The sequence below is a fragment of the Theropithecus gelada genome, chromosome 11 (assembly GCF_003255815.1).
Source record: "Theropithecus gelada isolate Dixy chromosome 11, Tgel_1.0, whole genome shotgun sequence".
NCBI lineage: Eukaryota > Metazoa > Chordata > Mammalia > Primates > Cercopithecidae > Theropithecus > Theropithecus gelada.
In genome coordinates this window covers 76,630,495-76,652,147 of record NC_037679.1, presented here as the reverse complement: position 1 = coordinate 76,652,147, position 21,653 = coordinate 76,630,495, and the positions used below count along the sequence as shown (strand labels likewise).

At 43.9% G+C, this 21,653-nt stretch overlaps 1 protein-coding gene across 1 annotated transcript in view; it reads left to right on the top strand.

The window, feature by feature from the left end:
• The window catches only part of KSR2 (kinase suppressor of ras 2), a 494,911-nt gene that overhangs the window by 406,750 nt on the left and 66,508 nt on the right, over positions 1-21,653 (top strand). Inside the window, exons 9-10 of the mRNA XM_025402906.1 lie at positions 3,067-3,193; positions 18,368-18,536. Coding sequence (XP_025258691.1) covers positions 3,067-3,193; positions 18,368-18,536 — 296 coding nt within the window. The remainder of the gene's footprint in view (positions 1-3,066; positions 3,194-18,367; positions 18,537-21,653) is intronic.

Below are 21,653 nucleotides of genomic sequence, written 5' to 3'. Positions count from 1 at the left end.
GTCTCCTGGGGCCCTAGGAGTGTTCGAGCCAACCTATCCAGGCAAGGAAGTAGCAGCCCTGGGAGAGCCACTACCAGGATTCCACTGCAAAAGCAAGACAAATCTGGCTGAAAGGAAAGGCTTTTCCCTGACTGCCAAGGACTTACTTATAAGGGACACTGTCTTGGGAACTCTTGTAGTCCAGCTTTCAAAATAGTTCCCCTGATCCTTGCCCAATGGGATGATCACCCCCAAACTCCATTATCCATATTGAAATTTATCCCTGAGGGACTTTCTGGACCTGTGCTGCCCAATACAGTAGCTACTAGCTACATTTGACTATTTAAATTTAGATTAATTAAAATCAAATAAAAACACAAATTTAATTACTCAGTCACACCAGCCACATTTCAAGGGCTTATATTGGTACAAATATAGAACGTTTTATTGATTGCAGAAAGTTCTACCGCACACCATAGGCCAGATCCTTGCTATTCAAAGCGTTGTCCATGGACCAGCAGCATTAGGATCGCCTGGGAGCTTGTTAGAAATGCATGACTTATGAGGCCGGGTGCGGTGGCTCACGCCTGTAATCCCAGCACTTTGGGAGGCCGAGGCAGGTGGATTATGAGGTCGGGAGATCAAGACCATCCTGGCCAACATGGTGAAACCCCATCTCTGCTAAAAAAAAAAAAAAAAAAAATACAAAAAATTAGCCGGGTGTAGTGGCAGACACCTGTAGTCCCAGCTACTCGGGAGGCTGAGGCAGGAAAATGGCATGAACCCGGGAGGTGGAGCTTGCAGTGCGCTGAGATCATGCCACTGCACTCCAGCGTGGGCAACAGAGTGATACTCCATCTCAAAAAAAAAAAAAAAGAAAGAAAGAAAAGAAAAGAAATGCGTGATTTATGGCTCCACCCCAGACCTACTGAATGAGAATCTGCATTTTAAACAGGATTGCAGGGAATTCCCATGCACCTTAAAGTGGAGAAGCACTCTCTGGAGCAGGAGTCAGACATAAACTGAGATGCCTACGAGGGCCAAGTAGATGTCCTAAATGAGAGAAGTTGGCCAGATGGGGCTGTAGGACACTGGAAAACCCAAGTGCCATCTAGAGAGGGTAGCCAGCCACTCCAGCCATGTGGACCTGCATTGCCAGCATTTCTGACATTTCCAACAAAAGCCCAAATAGAGAATTTTGTGTGCCAAATGCTTATTTTTTATTTACTCAGTGTTTTTTGAGACGGAGTCTCGCTCTGTCACCCAGGCTGGAGTTCAGTGGTGCAATCTCAGCTCACTGCAACCTCCGCCTCCCGGGTTCAAGCGATTCTCCTGCCTCAGCCTCCTGAGTAGCTGGGATTACAGGCACACGCCACCTCGCCCAGCTAATTTTTGTATTTTTAGTAGAGGCGGGGTTTCACCATGTTGGCCAGAATGATCTCAGTCTCCTGAGCTCCAGTGATCCACCCGCCTCGGCCTCCCAAAGTGCTGGGATTACAGGTGTGAGCCACTGCACCTGGCCCATATGCTTATTTTTAAATGTAAGCAGTTTATTAAAATCTTCTAAACTCATGCTGGTCACCTCCCTGCAAACCCCTCATCTATAGGATGGATAGAGCCTTCAAATCACCAGGGAGCAACTTTAGAGTACAGCAACTTGCTAATCGGACACTGAGTCCTCCTTCCCTGTCCTCCCGCTTTCCCACTCCCATGTCCCCTGGCCTTGATCAGTACATATTCCTGGGAATCTGCCCTAATTCAGAATGAACCCAAGGGAAACTTAAAGAAGGAGGCAAATTGCTGCTGAAAGCACTGTGATGTGTCCCAAAGCCAACTTTCAATGATCTTTGCATTGTTTATCTCCAAAAACACAGAAAATTGCAAGTGAAGGCAAAGTCTTCAGCTCCCTTCTCTTACCCTTCCCACCCCACATCCTTAATTGAGAGCCATCTGTTCCTTGAATAACTGTATACACTCAATGAGGCTATTTTAAAGCCTGAATTCTCACCTCTCTTGAGACCCTGCCTTGGGTCAGCCTCATTGGAAAAATTGCCTCCCACCAAATTCTCCTCTGTAAAAGGTTCTGCTAGCAGCTGATTCCCATATGGACAGAACCAGCCTGTTGGAAGGTGATGGCTCTCAGAGGCTGACATTTGAAGAAGGGCTCCCTCCCACCCACCCTCAAGGCCATGCCTCCTTTTGTTCAAAGGCAGCAGGTGTCTGTACATGCAGAGCAAACTGAACTTTGCAGAAATCCACCAGCTTCTTGCTTTTTCTCTCTGTTGGTTGGAAGTTGAAAATATAGTCAGTTTCCATGGTGATGGCAGCTCAGGCTAAGCAGAGAAATGAAATCCCTGGGTCAATCCGGAGCTTAAACTTCTCAACCAACACCCTCCCCTCACCACTGCAATAAAAACAAAAAACAAAAAACAGCTAACAAGTAACAATACCAGGCATCAGATTTGATTTTGATCTTCTCATTTTTGTCCCTTACTGTGTTCTCCTGTGAGTAATAGAAATAACAGAAGGGAGAGGGGCTTGGGCGACGTGATTTGGATCAGGAAGCATTTATTTAGCATCTACTATGTGCCTAGCTTCCTGGAACAGCTGTCTTTCTTTCAGGGATCCAGGGTTGTTTAGGACAAAGTGTTTCAATGTGCGGCAGGCTGCTTAGGCCTGAGAAATCCCAAAAGTAATGAAAGATGATCCTAACACAGAGGTTAGAAAGTTAGGGACAGGGCACCGTGATGAGCTTTTCCACTCATCACAGGCCCTGAGAAATCAGGAATCTCGTGTATTTAAAATGAATTTTGAGTCTGCCAATATGAAACAATTATGGTATTTTTAAAACCCTGATAGCTTTAGTTTTATTATCATCTTAATTGTCAAAAGTCATATATGGACAATAGAAATATGTTGCAAACCACAGAGAATACCCGGATCCCACCACAGAACGATGATCACTTTTAGTGAATTGTCCTCCAGTCTAGAGGCTGGGCCTAAGAGGTGGGATCTGAGCGATGCTCTCCTGGCATAACCAAAGACAAAGTGATACTTAAATTCCCAAATCAATGTTTTTACCCCTACGGATCCAGCAAGGTTAGTCCGGACAGAGTCCGTTCCATGTGACATCAACAACCCTCTACGGAAGCCACCTCGGTATTCAGACCTGCACATCAGTCAGACGCTCCCCAAAACCAACAAAATCAACAAGGTAAGGCTGGGCTTCTGCTGGGTCTGGGCATGTGGGGCTGGCACTGCTGGGTGAGGGGTAGGAGGGAGGAAGGGTTGATCTGGAAGTATGGCGCTCCCTCCCAACCCATCTCAGCTTCCCTAATTCTGTGATGTTTGTGTTGAGTAAAGCTTGAGGGACATCCAGCAATCAGTGGAGAGGTTTGTGTGCCAGAAATCTAATTTAGAGAGAGGCCATGTCGGAATGAGAATGGATGAGGGTGTCCAGGAAGGCACAATGGATGGGAGGAGAGACTTAAAAGGAGTTTCGTTAGTGGTCCAGACCTCACTTGCTTTGCTCTGTGACAGGTTTTGCCATCTGTATTAGTCTGTGTCATGCTGCTGATAAAGACATACCTGAGACTGGGTAATTGATGAAGAAAAAGAGGTTTAATGGTCTCACAGTTCTGTGTGACTAGGGAGGCCTCACAATCATGGAGGAAGGTGAAAGGCACATCTTATATGATGGCAGACAAGAGACGGCTTATGCAGGGAAACTCCCCTCTATAAAGCCATCAGATCTTGTAAGGCTTATTCCCTATCACGAGAATTGCACAGGAAAGACCAGCCCCCGTGATTCAATTACCTCCCACTGGGTCCCTCGCATGACATGTGAGAATTGTGGGAGCTACAATTCAAGATGAGATTTGGGTGGCGACCCTGCCACACTATAACACCATCTTCCAGGACCAACTTTGCAGATGGTTCTGGGCTTTCTGACACATCTGTCGGATCAGACCTCCAAGGAATAGGGGTCTATTTCTGAGCTTCTGGTAGAGGCTGGATGGGTGGGTTTTCTTTGGGGCCCTGAGCTCTGAGCAACAGGCAATTTGGTTGGCTTCTACCCTCAGACAGAGGTCAGCACTGGGCCCCTCTGTGCATCTTTCTTTCAGTTGTGGCCCAGAAATTTCTGGCATGATTTCCATATCCTTTATTTGATCTGCTGATGGGACTGTACCAAATCTATCCCAGGGGTATGCCCAGCTTCACAGTAGGAAGCAAATGTTGCACCCACCAGCAGGTGATTTCCCAAGCATCTCAAAGCTTTCATGCATTATGTCGAAGGTAGATGTCTTAGTCCATTTGCATTGCTATAAAGGAATATCTGAGGCTGGGTAATTTATAAAGAAAAATGTTTATTTGGCTCACAGTTCTGCAGTCTGTACAAGAAGCCTGACACCAGCATCTGCTTCTGGGGAAGCCACAGGCTGCTTCTACTCATGTTGGACAGTGAAGGGAAGCAGGCATCACAAGGTGAAAGGAAGGAAGGAAACACGTGTGTGAGAGAGAAGGAGGGAGAGGGAGAGGGAGAGAGAGAGAGGGTGAGAGAAGAGGGGAGGTGAGAGGAGAAGAGGGGAGGGAGGGGAGGGAAGGCAAGGGGAGAGAGGTGCCAGGCTCTTTTAAACAGCCAGCTCTAGTAGGAATTAATAGGGTGAGAACTCACTCATTACTGCAAAAAAAATAAATAAATAAAAAAGAGACCAAACTCTTCATGAGGGATCCACCCCTGTGACCCAAGCACCTCCCACTAGGCCCTACCTCCAACATTGGGTTCAAATTTCAACATGAGATTTGGAGGAGACAAATATCCAAACTATATCAGTGGAAAAAGCGCATTAGCCCAAGGATCAGGAGGGCACTGACCTGTGTTCAGGTCCTAGAGGAACATCGTGATAGCCGAGTCACTATTCATTGGCAACGCACAGAGAGAGGATTGCCCCCTTCCCAATCCATTTCCCACACATCAGCCAGAGTGATACTTAATGAATGCAATTTGAATGATGCCATGCCCTGCTTAAAAACCATCCAATAGCTTTCGATTGCATCTAGAAAACAAATCAGACTCTACTGCAGCCTGAAAGGCCATGCATCATTTGGTCCCTCCTCTATCTCTGACCTCTCCTTCCATGTCTCCCCACAAAGCTCATGTGTCCCCTTTCTCTTGAGCTATCTCCCCTGCCATTTTTATCTCGAAGCCGTTTACCATCTGGCTCCTTGTGGCATCATTTCAGCAGTTGAGTGAAGCTGGCTTCTGGAATCAGGCAAACCTGGCAGCCAGCCAGGCCTTCCTCTGCTTATTAGCTGTGGGACTGAACAAGTAACTTAATCTCTCTGAGCCTCAGTTTTCCTGTATGTAAAATGGGGGTGTTCCAGTTATCTACTGCAGCACAACAAACCACCCAAACTTAGTGGCATACGACAATCATCCTTTTATTATACTCACAGAATCTGTAGGTCAGGAATTAGGACAGAGAGCAGAAGGAGTGGTTTGTCTCTGCTCCATGATGGGAATCAACTGGGAAGACTCACACAGATAAGGGCTGGAGTCATCTAAAACAGGGATTGGCAAACTATGGCCCACAGGCCAAATCCAGCCCACCACCTACTTTCGTAAATAAAATTTTATTGAAACACAGTCATACCCATATTTCTGTGGCTGCTTTTGTGCTATAATGTCAGAGTTGGGTAGTCATGACAGAAACTGCATGGCCTGCAAAGCCTAAATTATTTACTGTCAGAATCTTTACAGAAAAGGTTTTCTGACCCCTGATTCAGAGGCTCTTTCACTCCATGTCTGGTGCCTGGGCTGGGTTGAGTCGAAGCGTGGGTTCAGCAGAGTTGTCAACTAGAGCACCTCTATATGGACTTGCTGTAATGCTTGGGTGTCCTCACAATATGGCTGCCTCAGGGTAGTTGGGCTTCTTACATGGCAGCTCATGGCTCAAAGAGCAACTGAATTAGCAAACAGGTGGAACTTTGACAGTGTCACTTCTGCTGCTCTTTACTGATGGAAGCAGTCACAAGCCTGCTCAGATTCAAAGGGAAGAAACAGAGACCTCAACTCTTAGTGGGAAGAGTCCACAGATTTGTAGTCATATTTTAAACTGCCCATGGCAGGCAATAAGAACACCAACCTCAGACAGTTGTTTTGAGGATGGAATTCAATAATCAACATTTAAATGCACTCAGTGTACTTACCGGCCCACAGTTAATATCCAGGAGATTCTAGCTATTATTATCAGCTTAAATTTAGGGGCCTTTGATCAAAACGTCAGGCTGGGTCCACTTTTCCTTTGTTATTCGCAAAAGATACAGGTCTTTAGGAGAGGGGATCCCCACTGCTGGGAGGGCTGAGTAAGTTCAAATAGCGAGGCTTCTGGGAACTATAGTAACTGTGCATCCCTTAGAACCCATTCTTTCCTTTGTGACATTTTGAGGGGTGAGGAGCTCAGAACCACCTCGAGACCTTTCTCTCTAGCTTTACAGGCACCATGAGCCTCTTGGTGTCAGATGAGACTGAAACATAGGTCAGATAGATCAGTGACTGTGACATTGTTCTGCTTGTCTGCCAGCAGGAGAATTTGATAAGGGAAATAAATTAACCTCTATTAAGAAAGCAGCTTTGACATGAAGGTGGACAGGATCTATCATAGGGCTGGGTTATTTTTTCCCCTCTTTCCCTTCTTGCTGGCTTCACACAGATTCTTCTTGTCAGGCAATGACGTGGTTAGTGCAATAAGTTTCTGAGCCAGTTTGGTCTGAAGATTTTTTTTCACTGCTCTTTGTCTTGTCTCCTGTCTAGTTCAGTCAATCCAGTTCACAAAGGCCCTGCTTTTTCACCTAGCACAGTGGTTAGAGTATAGATTTTGGAGTCAGGAAGTCTGGGCTTGCAACTCAGCTCTTTAACTTGCTATGTGATTGTGGGCCAGTTATCTCAAGATCTGTCTGCCTTAGTTTTCCTTTATGTAAAATAGACATAATAGGAGGTATTATTGGGGTTGCAGACAGGATTCGATGTATGATATGTATAAAGGATTTTAGTCCAATGCTGAGTACTCAGGGCATGGAAATGGCTTGATGATGACGAAGACGGAGAAAGAGGAGAAGGAAGAGGCAGGAGGAACAGGAAGGGGGAAGGAGGAGGAAAGGAAGCAGGAAGAGGAAGAGAAGGAGAAAGAAGGAGGAAGAAGAGGAAGACAGAGTGGGGTGGATGAGGAGAATGGAGGAGGGGGAAGGAGGAGAAGCAGCAGCAGTAGCATCTGCCAATTCCTTATGGGACCAATCTACAACCCTTGTACTTCCACATCAAGGCATCAAAACTACCATCTGCAGTAGTGGCAGAGGCTGAATCTCTGCCTGCTGTATTCAAGCTGTTTGAAGTGCCTGCATGCTGGCTTACTTTTGTTGGTTGGTTGCAAGGTACAGAGACCTGCCTAGGCTGGCTCTGCAAAATGAGTTGTCTTTTGTAAAGGGTGGACATGGGGCAATTCAGAGAAAGGGAAATCATCATTTAGGATCTGGACCTTATGAAACTAGACATGGAGGACAGTCTTGAGCTCAATCCAGCTCCTTGGACCCAAAGCAAGCCCATGGGCCATTATTTTGGTCTTCCATCGTATCCCTGACTCAGCTACTCTTTGTGGGTCTCCTCTGATGTGTTGTTACTGTTGGCTGGTTTCTTCATCTTCTACTTTTGTCTTTCTTTCCTTTATCATTGCTTCTGCCTCCATATAGTTCCTACTCCTTATGACCTTTGGCTTCTTTGTTTTCTGGCCTGTTGTGGCTCCCCTGTTCTCTTTGAACCTCATCTTATCTCAGCCTTTGCTCCTAATGCTCTTCTTCCTAATGGCGTATCTCATCATTCTATCCCATATTATAGGTCACTGGTCAGCTGCCATTATGCTCTGGCCTATGGTCCTGTGTTGGGAGTGGGCTATGGAGGTCACAAGACAGGTGTGTCTGTTTAGGACTGTCCATTGAACAAAGGCTGTTGGGTTGGAGGGTGAGGACAGTTTCCTTAGAAAGTTTCCATGGGAGAACAGTGACCATCACCACCATGTCCAAATCAGTGCTTAGCTGAGTGAAGTGGAAACCTGGGTGAGGAACGTGCTTCTATTTGAGTTCCAGAGTCAGATGTGAATTTCTTATTACTTGGCACAACCTTGTGTTTCTGCTTCTGGGCCAGGACTTGGGACCTGGGCCACTAATGTTCTGTGTGACTGCAGGAGGCCATTCCTCCCACCTTAGAGTCTCAGCATCCCCTCCTACAGAATGAAGTGGTTGGACTGGACGGTCTCTGATGGATGTTTCCAGCTCTCATCTGTGTTCAGAAAGAGGAATTATGCCATTAGCCTTTCCCTGCATGATCTGGTAGAGTTTAATAAGTTTCCTTCTGATGGAACACAACCGCCAGCTGCTGGTCCTATTCGGACACAGATCTGAGTCTGACCTGCAGAAGATATTTTCCCTCCTGTTGTAACAATTCTGCCAGGAGAAGTAAGTACTATATGTATTAATGAGTCTGTCCTCAAAGAGGTAGAGATACATCCTTCCACCATAAAGACAATTTTCTCTCCCTCTCTCCCTCTTTCCCTCTATCCTTTCTTCCTTTCAATTGCTTAATTCATTCATTCATTCATGTAACATTGATTAGTTACCTCCTGTTTTTGTTTCTTGCTTAGTTTTACAGATTCCAAGATTAATAAGTAACAGTCTAGTGGGAGGAAATAGATCCTCCTCTGTCCGTCTCTCCTTTTCATCCATACAACCCTTCCTCTTTTCATTTCTCCCTTTCTTTTTTCCTTCATCCAGCATACGTTTATTGAGTAGTGGCTACCATGTGACTGTGTGACTGGCACATTGCTAAGTGCTGATGCATATAACATATTCCCTGTTCTCAAGGGGTGCCTAGTCTAGAGGATGAGACAGATAAGCTGACAAATGTCCATGCAGAAGCACAAACCTATATGGTTTTTTTTTTTTTTAAAAGTTAGACAATGACCATCTTTTTGCAGAGCATCTATGGAAACTTCTTGAAATTTGCCAGCAAGTTCAAAGAGCAAGGCTTGGGAGGGTGGGTAGATGCCTTTCTTTTCCTCGTGTAATATAATTGGCCCCCAACTTTCTTGAAAAACCTCACCTGCCCCCTGGGCTGAGTGGGAGCTTCTCTCTATATCATAGTCATAAATGATAAATGTTTGCTCCACATGTCACTGACATATTATTCCTTACACCAATATGTCCATTGTTATGGAAATGCAATTACCGTTAGATAAGATAGAGTGAGAAGGCTTCCTGATGCCTTTCAGGAAGGCATAATGTTGGATCAGAGTTACTTTCATGGTGGTCTTGCCTGGCAGGTGGTTAGAATGAACTAGAGCACAGTCTTGCCTAGAATAGTAAGACTATGTCCAAGTGGTCAGATATTCCCTGCCTTCTACTGGGACTCACATTTATTTCTCCCACGCAGGATTAGAGATCAAACTGGAGAGATCTGTTATTCCAAGGAAAATTCTATAGCTTGGGAATGTTAATTGTCCATGGGACCAATATTCATTTCTCTGTCTACACAATCATAGTTGAGTCTCCCTTTCTTGGAGACTCTCTGGAGTGAGTCTAGTTTCTCCCTCCAGAGATAACACCTAACTTGCAGGTTTGCTGCCAGGATTAAATGAACTAACAATATTAGTTACTCTGCTTCCAGGAAGATGGAGTAATTTTACTTTTCCGTATTCCTCCCACTAAGTACAGTGGACCCTTGAACAATATGGGGGTGAGGGATGCCAACCCCACCCCCACAGTTGAAAATCCACATATAACTGTTGATGCCCCAAAAACGTAACTACTAATAGCCCACTGTTGATCAGAAGCCTTACCAATAACACAGTTTATTAACATGTATTTTGTATGTTCTATGTCTTATATGTTATATTCTTACAATAAAGTAAGCTAAAGAAAAGAAAATGTTACTAAGAAAATTATAAGGAAGAAAATATATGTTTACTATTCATTAAGTGGAAACAGATCACCATAAAGGTCTTCATCCTTGTCGTCTTCATGTTGAGTAGGCTGAGGAAAAGGAGGAAGAGGAGGGGTTGGTCTTGCTGCCTCAGAGGTGGCAGAGGTGGAAGAAAATTCACATATAAGTGGACCAGTGCAATGCAAACCTGTGTTGTTCAAGGGTCAACTGTACAGCTATAAACAAAGGACATTGTATATAAAATAAACATAAGACCACTCTGAAAGAGGGCAAGAAGGAGGCAGACCAGCTAGGGACCCAAGCAATGACACAGTGGCAAGGTCCCTGAGACCTCTTTTTTTTTTTTTTTTTTTTTTTTAAGATGTAGTCTCACTCTGTCACCCAGGCTGGAGTGCAGTGGCGCGATCTTGGTGTACTGCAACCTCTGCCTCCCAGGTTCGAGCGATTGTCCTGCCTCAGCCTCCCAAGTAGCTGGGACTACAGGCACCTGCCACCACACCTGGCTAACTTTTTTTGTATTTTTAGTAGAGACAGGGTTTCACTATGTTGGCCAGGCTGGTCTTGAACTCCTGACCTTGTGATCCACCTGCCTTGGCCTCCCAAAGTGCTGGGATTACAGGCATGAGCCACCGTGCCTGGCCGTCTGAGACTTCTTTTAGCTCCATGTATCCCAGACTTAGAACTGAAGAAGCTGGTGCCCTGGATGTGTCAATGGGTTAAAAACAATAAAAGCCCCAACAAAAGCCTGCCCCATCTAGTCGAAGGCCCAGGAAAGGGATAGCTTAGCAAGAAAACTTTTACCCAATAACCAACCAAACGCCACAGCCAAACACCACAGAAAAATCTGTTGCCCTACCCACCCATAACAGCAAAGATCAAGTAGGGAATCTAGACTCCCATCCTTGTCAAGCTGAACCCTGGCATCCCAATCCTTCTGCCAGGCTGGTGTTAGAGAAGGCTGAATAGGGACTGTCATCCCTGCTGGTGGGAGTGAACACCCCCCTCACCCAGCAATCATGCAGCACTCCTTCCCACACCTGCTGAGGGAGGGTTCGAGGAGACCTAGTGAAGAGTCAGAGCTTTTGCCACCACCATCATTAACAAGTCTGCTCCCTGCTTTTTAACATTCTTACCCCTCCCAGCAAGAGTGGTATCAGCGAAGGTCTATGGGGGAGCTGGATTTCTACCTCTGCCCAGCAATAATGAGAAACTCCTCCCCTCTTCAGGGGCTAACAGAAGCTGAATGGAGAACTTAGACTTCTACCCATCCCTGGCAATAGCAAGGCAGTACCTCCCCTTTCTCTGCTAGAGCAATGTCACAGGAATCCAGCAAAAACAAGAAGTTTAAATAAGATTCAGAGTCTCACAACATAATACTCACGTGTTCACGCTTCAGTTGAAAATTACTTGTCGTAGCAAGAAGCAGAAAGATCTCAAGCTGAATAGAAAAAGAAAGACAATCAATAGAAGCCAATGCTGAGATGACTGGGATTTTAGAATTATCTGATGACACTTTTAAAGCATTCATTATAAAAATACTTCAATAAGCAATTATGAACATTCTTGAGACTAATGAAAACATAAGAAGTCCCTGAAAAGAAACAGGAAGTGTCAGCAAAGAATTGGAAGATAAAAAGAAGAAGCATTTAGAAAATTTAGAACATACAATTAGAAAATATAATAACCAGATAAAAAATTCAGTAGATGGACTGAATAACAAGATGGATGGGGCAGGGGAAAGAATTTGTGAACTTTAAGATAGAGTGATAGACATTACACAGTCTGGATAACAGAGAGAAAATGGCCTGAGCAGAGTAGCAAGGACCCTTGGGGATTATAATTAAAAAATCTAACATTGGTGTCATTGGTGTCCTGGAAAGAGAGAAGAGGAGAAAGAGGACAGAGCTGAAAATGTTCTTAAAGACATGATGGTTGAAAACTTCCCAAACTGGGCAAAAGACATAAACTTACAGATTAAAGAATCTCAGAAAACACCAAAGAAGGTCAACTCAAAGAAATCCATGCTAAGATATGTCATGTCAAACTTCTGAAAACTGAAGACAGACAAAAGCATCTTGAAAGCAACAACAGAGGAACAATACTTTACCTATGGGAGAAACCATTCAAATGACAACAAATTTCTCATCAGAACCCATGGAGGCCAGAAGAAAGTGGCACAGCATTTTTTCACGTGCTGAAAGAAAAGTTTTCAATTCAGAATTCCATGCATAGTGAAAATGTTCTTCAAAAATGAAAGAGAAATCAAGACATTGTCAGATGAAGGAAAACTATTTGTGATAAGTATATCTACCCTGAAAGAATAGCTGAAAAGTATTTTCTAAACAGAAAAGAAGTAATAAAGAACCTTGGAAAATCAGGAAACAATAAAAAGTGTACAAATACTAGTAGATACGATAGTACATATACCTTCTCTTCTTAAATTTTCTAAATTATGCTTGAGAGTTGAAGCAAAAATTATAACACTTTCTGATGTGGTTCTATATATATGTACAGGAAATATTTAAGACAATTATTAAAGGGGGAGGGTAAGGACATAAAGAAACATTTCACTCAAACTAGTAAAATGTCAACACCAGTAGACTGCAATAAGTTATGCGTATATAATATAATACCTACAGCAGCCATTTAAAAAGCTATAGGAAGAGATACACTCAAAAATACTCTAGCTATGTCAAGATGAAATTCTAAAAAATGTTTAACTCACAGGAAGGCAGGAAAAATAAAACAGAAATTAAAAATGAAATTGATGAGCCTGTAGCATGACCAACAAAGAGAAAACTCTGATTACAATTATCAGGAATGAGAGGGGACATCCCTACAGACTCTGCAGTCATCAAATGGACAAAAAGAGAATATACAAACAATGCTACACATATACATTTTTAGCTTAAATGAAATAAGCCCATTTCTTGAAAATCACAAACTTCCACAACTCACCCAATATGAAATGTATAATTTGCATAGCCCTGTAAACATTAAGGAAACTGAATTTGTAATTTTAAAACTATCTTACTCCAAAAAAAGAAATCTCCAGATGGTGTCACCGGAGAATACTACCAAATGTCTAAAGAAGAATTAACACCAACTGTACACAATCTCTTCCAAAAAATAGAAGAGTATACTTTCCAATTCATGATATATGCCAATATTACCCTGATTCAAAAGCCAAAGTACAGAAAAGGAAAACTACAGACTAATATTCTTCATTAATATAGATGTGAAAATTCTTAACAAAATATTTAGAAAATAGAGGTCAGCAATATATACAAGTGGAGTTGATTCCAGGGATAACAGACTGGTTCAGTATCTGAAAAATCAATTGACATAATTCGCCATATTAACAAGCTAAGAATAAAAAATAACATGGTTATATCAATTGATACAAAAAATTGTTTGACAAAATTCAACAACCATTCATGGTAAAAGAAAGCAGAAAAGTAAAAATGAGGAAATTCCTCAACTTGATAAAAGCACCTAAAATAATACTACAGCTAACATACTTAGTGATGAAAAACTGAATGTTTTCCTCTACAACTGGGAACAAGCTAGGACATCCACTCTCACCATTCTTATTCAACACAGTGCTAGAAGTTCTGACCAATGCATTAAGGCAAGAAAAGGAAACAAGACGTGCAGATAGGAAAGGGGGAAATAAAAATGCCCTTATTTGCAAATGACATCATCATCTATGTAGAGAATCCCAAAGAAAATACAAAAGTCCCAAAGAATATATTTTTTAAAAAGTTCTTAGAACTAATTAGTGAATTCAGCAAGGTCACAGAATACACGATCAATACAAATTAGTTATATTTCTTTTTTCTTTTTTTTTTTTTTGAGTGGAGTCTCGCTCTGTCACCCAGGTTGGAGTGCAGTGGTATGATCTCAGCTCACTGCAACCTCTGCCTCCCAGGTTCAAGCGATTCTTCTGTCTCAGCCTCCAAACTAGCTGGGACTACAGGTGTGTGCCACCGCACCTGGCTAATGTTTGTATTTTTCATAGAGATGGGGTTTGACTATATTGGCCAGGCTGGTCTTGAACTCCTGACCTTGTGATCTGCCCATCTCAGCCTCCCAAAGTGCTGGGATTACAGGCGCGAGCCACCGTGCCCAGCCCAAATCAGTTATATTTACTATACACTAGCAATTAACATATGGAAACTAAATTAGAAACATGCCATCTACAATTGCTGAACAAAATGGAAACACTTTGGTGTATATCTGATAAAACATGTATAGGGCTTGTACACTGAAAACTACAAAATGCTGGTGAAAGGAAACACAGATCAAAAGAAACGGAGACAGATACCACTGTGGGTCTGACTGTATTCCCCACAAGGATATGCTAAAGTCGTAACTTCCAGGACCTGTGAATGTGATCTTTGGAAATAGGAACTTTGCAGATATAATCAAGTTTAGATGAGGGTGTACTGAAAGGATGGTTCCTTAATCCAATATGACTTTCGGCCTTATAAGAAGAGGAGAAGAGAAACAGAGACACACAGGGAGAGCACCATGTGACAACAAAGGCAGAGATTAGAGTGATGCAGCTGCAATCCAAGTAATGACAAGGATTGCTGGCCACCACCAGAAGGTAGGAAGAGGCAAACAAGGATTCTACCTAAAGTCTCAGAGGGATCCTGAGACACGGCCTTGCCAATACTTTGACTTGGGACTTTTGGCCTCCAAAACTGTGAGAGAATAAATTTCTGTTGTTTTAACCCACTCAGTTTATAGTACTTTGTTACAACAGCTCTAGGAAACTGATACCCATACCATGTTCATGGATTGGAAGATTCAACATAGTTAAGATGTCAGTTCTCCTCAAAATTCATATATAGGTTTAGCACAATTTATATCAAGATCTGAGAAAGATTATTTTTTATGAGTAAAGACATGATTATTCTAAAAGTTATGTGAAAAGGCAAAGGAACTAGAATATCTGCAATAGCTTTATTCTTTTGAAAAATAATGAAGTGAGAGGAATCAGTCTACCTGATCTCAAGACTTCTTATATAGATACAGTCATCAAGACCAAAGTGGATATACAGATGGCAAGTAAGCACATGAAAAGAAGTTCAATATTATTAGCCATTAGGAAATGCAAATCAAAGCACAATGAGATATCACTACACTCCAATTAGAAAGGCTAAAATAACAAATAGTGACAACACCAAACACTGGCTAAGATGCAGAGAAAAATCAGTCATTCCTACATTGCTGGTATAAAATGGTGCAGCCACTCTAGAGAACAGTTTTTGCATTCCCTTTTAAAACTAAACATGTTATTACTATATTATCCAGAAACTACACTTCTGAGCATTTATTCCAGAGAAATAAAACATATGTTCACATAAATCCTGTAAATAAATGTTTATAGCAGCTTTATCCACAATAGTGAAAAATAGAAAACAACTTACATGTCCTTCAGTGGGTAAATGGTTACACAAACTCTGATATATCCATATCATAGAGTACTACTCAGCAATCAAAAGGAAGAAACTCAGCAATTGAAAGGAAGAAACTATTAATACACACAACTTGGATGAATCTATAATTATTCTGAGTGAAAAAATGCAGTCTGAAAAGGTTACATACTGTATGATTCAATTTATAAAACAGTGAAATGATAAAATTATAGAAACTGAGAATAGAGCTGGGCACCAGGGTGTACAACTCTAATCCCAGCTACTTGAGATTGAGGTTGAGGCAGTGGGATTGCTTGAGCCCGGGAGTTTGAGACCAGCCTGGGTAATGTAGCAAGACTCTATCTCAAAAAAAAAAAAAAAAAAAAAAAACCCACATACAACTAGTGTTTATTATACTGGACAGATGTGGAGAATAGATTAGAGGTGCCAGGGGTTAAATATGGGGAGAGGATGGTGAGGAGAGAGCAGGAAATGGGTATGGCTATAAATGGGCTACATGAGGGATCTTGGTTTTGATGGATCTGTTCTGTATCTTGACTGTATCAGTTCAGTATCTGGGCTGTGATATTGTACTATAGTTTCATAAGATGTTATCAGTGGAGAAAACTGAGCAAAGGAAACATAAGATCTCTCTCTTCTTACAACTACATGTGAATCCACAATGATCTCAAAATAAAAAGTTTAATTATAGAAACATACTATCATTAACATAATGGCTACCATTTATTGATGATAAAGCACCTCTACTCAATACAAAGGAGGTAGGTACATACATAACTCGTTTAAACTTCACAACAGACCTACAAGGTGGATGTTCTTAGCCCATGTTAAGGATAAGGAGTTCGAGCGCATTGACCCACACCTGTAATCCCAGCACTTTGGGAGGCCGAGGTGGGAGGGTCAGATCGCATGAGCCCAAGAGTTTGAAACCAGCCTAGGCACCATAGTGGGACCCTGTGTCTACAAAAAAACAGTGTTTTAAAGCTGGGCGTGGTGGTTCATGTTTATGGTCCCAGCTACTCAGGAAGCTGAGATGAGAGGATCGCTTGAACCCAGGAGGCTGAGGCTACAGTGAGCCGTGATCATGCCATTACCCTCCAGCCCAGGGCACAGAATGAGACCACATCTAAAAAAAACAAACAAACAAACAAAAAAATGGGATAAAGAGAGACTCACTGACCCAGAAGCAGTGTGGATCTAGTGGCAGTAGAGTACGCTTTGGGAGGGTGAAATACACAACCTGGCTGGACACCCAGTAAGCCTGAGCAGACAGAGAATGTCCATTTCCCCTTCTGCCCTTGACCTCCTTTGCTATTGGGTGTTCACCACACCTACTCTTGGAGTTGGCAGATAAGCATACCTGTTGACCACACTAAAGCATCTTTGAGTACCTGGTCCACATGCGTAGTGGACCTCTGAGTAATGGAGGGATCAAGTGACCACGGTCCTGTGGGTGAACAGATGAAGGCTCCCCTGGGAACACTTAGCTCTGCTGGCTTTGAGAGGCAGGAATCCCTTTTATGTCATGTGGAGGTTTGCTGCTTTTGTTCATCTCTTGCCATCTGGTGAAAGCAAAAAGTCCCGAAGAGGTGAAATGCTTTTCAAGCTTCAGGCAGCAGCAATCTCTCACTTTCCAGGAGAACATGCCTGCAAATACATACAGCTACTGTTCCTCCCTGCCTGCCTCCCTCCCTCCCATGCCTCTATATCAGCTACTGTTCCTCCCTGCCTGCCTCCCTCCCTCCCATTCTTCCACATCATTTAATCTTCATGCAGCCCTGTGCACTTGATGTTATCATTATTCCCATTTTACAGAGGACAAAACTGAGGAATGGAAAGATTAGGCATTTTGCCCAGGATGCACAGAAAAGAGGTGGCTGTGGACTTTGAGTCCAGGTTTTCCTGACTCCAGACCCTGCTGATACTAATTTTCTGGTGCTGCTGTAACAAAAGAATATAAACTGGGTGGCTGAAACAACAGAAATTTATTCTCACACAGTTCTAGAGGCCAGAAATTCAATGTCAAGATGCCAGCAGGGTTGCCTTCTGGAGGCTCTGAAGGACAATCTGTTCCATGCCTCTCTCCCAGTCTCTGGTGGCTCCAGCAACCCTTGGCTTGTGTCTGCATCACTCCAATCTCTCCCTCCATCTTCATGTGACTTCCCTCTCCATGTGTCTCATTGGATTTAGGACTCACCTGAATCCAGGATGATTCGGATATTTGTCATTGGATTTAGGATATTTGTCATTGGATCTAGGACTCACCCGAATCCGGGATGATCTCATCTCGGGATCCTTACCTTAAATTATGTCTGCAAAGACCCTTAGTTTAAATAAGATCAGATTCAGAGGTCCTGGGTGGACGTCTTTTGTGGGACGCCGTTCAACCCACTACTGTGCTCCTAAGTCCACCCCAGCAGGCCATTCCGAAAATGCACACATGGATTCTTTCTCTCTCCTTGTTTTTGAGCTGGTCTGGCATGAAGAGAGGCAGTGCTGGTTCCAGCTGTGACCCGAGCTAAGATGCTGAAGGCTCCCTCTCACATTCTCTCTGGAGCTGTCAGACTGTTGATTCTTTAATAAACACTTGGGAGGAGAGGTGTTGGTTTGGGAGGGGTACTCTGGACACCTCTGCATGGGGTTTATCAGAATCAAAGAGGCACAGGGTGAGTGGCTGTCACCTGTGTCGTTTTCATTACACGGTCACCTTTCACTCTGGGGTCCAAGCAGTGGACAGGAATTCGACTGCAGAGGCTGTTCCTTCCACAGCTGGATGCAGCCCAGCAGGGCTGATGAAGCAGGAGGGACTTTGGAAGGATCTGGTGGCTGAGGAAAGGGCAAGAGTTGGTGCAGGGGCTGGGGTGGGGGCCTCTTCTGCTCAGCCCACTCTTTCTGCTGTGTCTCTGCTTCCCTGCCTGTCCCTGACTCCTACCCTGTTTTCTCTCTGCAGGACCACATCCCTGTCCCTTACCAGCCAGACTCCAGCAGCAACCCCTCCTCCACGACGTCCTCCACACCCTCCTCGCCAGCACCCCCTCTCCCTCCTAGTGCCACGCCGCCTTCTCCCCTACACCCTTCCCCGCAGTGCACACGGCAGCAGAAGAACTTCAACCTGCCAGGTACCTCCATGCTTGGGGAGATATGGGGTGTGCAGCATTGGAGGGGCAGAGATTAGGGAGGGGGTGGGTTCACGCCAGAGTCCTGATACAGCAGGTCTCTGCTGGAAGGTGACGGATTGATGACCAGAGAGGGGTAAGGAAGTATGAGGACTGACCCTTATTGTATCCTAAGCAATTACCCTATATCACTTATTTAATCTTTGGAACAGCCACAGGTAAGCATTATCAGCTCCTTTTACAGATGAAGAAACAGAGGCTCAAAGGGGTGCAGGAACTCTTAGAGACTGTGTGTTTTGGCAAGCTACAACCCAGGGTCTTCGCCTAAGTCTAAGTCACAGAAGGGAACCATTGACTCTGGAGCTGACAGTTATCTTATGAGCTAAATTGGTTAAAATTGGCAGCTAGATCCTGTGCTGGAGATGTTAGGGGCACACATCTGAGCAGGGCTGCATACTGAGTCTTAACCCAGATGTGAGGACAGGGCTGTCAATGAGCAGTCTGGTCTCCTGGAGTCAAGATCCAGGTCTATCACATTCATGCTGTGTCTCACGTCTGAAAAGATGTAGTTGGACAAGATGATCTGGAAGGTTCCTCTAGCTCAGGAATTACAAGGCACCTAGGCTGTTGACCAGGGAGTATGCACTGGACTATGAGATGATAGTAGAGAAGCCACTCATGGGACACTGTGGCTTCTTGACCTTCTTTGTCATTAGACCTAAGAATGGGATATTTTTCTTCCTTCAGGTAGACCAGACCTAAGAATCTCCCCATCTATTCCAGGGTCCAGCCTAGCCCAGTTCCTGTGCTAGGGCCCTAAGAATGCTTCCAACTCAGCTGTATTTGTGGCACTGCAGCTGGCCTCAAGAAGAAGGCTGGTGGGACTGGCATGGCCAGTTGGAACCAGAGTCTACATCTGTGTTGTTCAATATGGTATCCGCTAGCCGTGTGTGGCTATTTACGTTTAAATGAATTAAATATAATTTAAAAATTAGCTTATTGGTTATACTAGCCACATTGCAAGGGCTCAGTAGCCACATGTGGCTGGTGGCTGCCATACTGAATGGCTCAGGTATAGAGCATTTCCATCATCACTGAAAGTTCCCTTGGTTACTCTGGTCTAGCTCCTGATTTCCTCCTGAGTCAACAAGCCTCACACTATGAAAAAAAATCCTAGGTCCTTGACCGCAGCTCACACCTCTAAGCTTAACCAGGCATGAGTGAATGGCCAGGAGGCAAATGGAGGCCCCGCCCCACACCTGGGCAGCACCCGCATGCAACCATCCATCTGAGGACAAGCCAATCACAGCACCTGCCCACACTGTTTTGATTTGGGCTACATCCACAGAGATGGCACATATTTTGAATTCTTGGAACTTTGGGTTTTTTGTTAAGTTCAAGTCTGAATTTAACAGCGTCATATCCGCCTTGTGTGGGGGCCACTCACCTGGCACCCACCAGGGACTGCCGTGTGAGTCACCAGCTGAATCCTCTTAGTAAGTGCCGCTGGTTCATTGCCCGGCATTTCCACAGACAGAAGGCCCCCACCGCCATCTCCAGGGTTGTTCATTTTTACTTCTTCAGAAAGGGATGAAAGGGAAAAGAAAAGACCCTTAGACTTCCCATGACCACCCACACTTAGGGGAAGTGGGCCCGATGCTTTCCTGTAGCCACTTCACTCCCTGGAGACACTGACTTCAGGAGTATTTTCTCTCAAATTGTTTGGCACTTGTTTATGGACCAAGGGAAGGGGAAGGGCCCGTTTTATGGGAGAACTGTGCACAAAAGCACCACAACTCTTCTCATCCCTTAAAGAATCTTCTGGCGTCTCCAGACAAGAGACCTGCCTAACCCGGAGTAATCAGGGTGTCCCTTAGCTCCTTCCTTCCCTCAGCCAGAGTCTTCAAGGAGGGGTGCCTGAAAATTTGTTGTTCTAGCATGCCACCTCATTCCCCGCCCCCTCCCCAACTCCATGGCAGGTCATGACAAGGTCCTGGCCCTCTTTGGGGGCTGAGCTAAGGGGTCCTTTGGGTAAAAGCACTTCAGCATGGCAGTTAGAGTGTGGGCTCTGCAGCGAAGCTACTTAAGTTCAAATCTCAGCTTTACCACTTAATGTCTGTGTGATGTTGGGCAAATAACTCGCCTCTCTGGGCCTCAGTGTTCTCATCTGTAAGATGGAGATTGTAATAGTACCCACCTTAGATAATTGTTTTAGAAAGAAATGTCATAATACATGGACAAAGCTTAGCAGAGTGACAGTTTCATTGAAAACCTCAACAAATCTGGGCTCCTTGGATTGTTGTTAAACACAATAATAATAAAGTACAGTGGCTACCTTTATTTGCATTTCTCATTATCACTGTTAATTAATATGGGGGCCTAGACAGAATTGTAGAATAAAAGATGAAATCCCAATATATCTTGACATAGGAGTATGAACTGAACTAAACATTTGGGGAAGCTAATTTGACATTTTCTGTTAAAGTTTTTTTTGTTGTTGTTGTTTTGTGATGGAGTCTCGCTCTGTCACCCAGGCTGGAGTGCAGTGGTGCGATCTCAGTTCACTGCAACCTCCACCTCCCGGGTTGGAGCAATTCTCCTGTCTCAGCCTCCTGAGTAGCTGGAACTAAAGGTGCACACCACCACGCCCGGCTAATATTTGTGTTTTTAGTAGAGGCGGGGTTTTACCATATTGGTAAGGCTCGCCTCAAACTCCTGACCTCAGGTGATCTACCCGCCTTGGCCTCCCAAAGTGCTGGGATTACAGGTGTGAGCCACCATGCCCAGCCCTGTTAAAGTTTTAAACGTGCATTTCTTTGACCTGTATATCACTTCTAGGAACGTATATACAGAAACACTTGCACTAGGTTGCAGAGATCTGTGTGTAAGGACTTCATTGTAACAGTGAAAACTGAAATTAACCCAAATGCCCATCAAGAGTGGGCAGTGAATGGTTGAATACACACATATATCCATATAACCAAATATTCTGCAAACCTTCAAAGGAACGTAGTACTCTATGTAGATTTCCTGACATGGAAAGATATCTGTAATGTTTCTCAAGTAGAAAGTAAGTGATTTGCAAAGTCATCAGTATAATATTCTGTTTATTGTAAAATA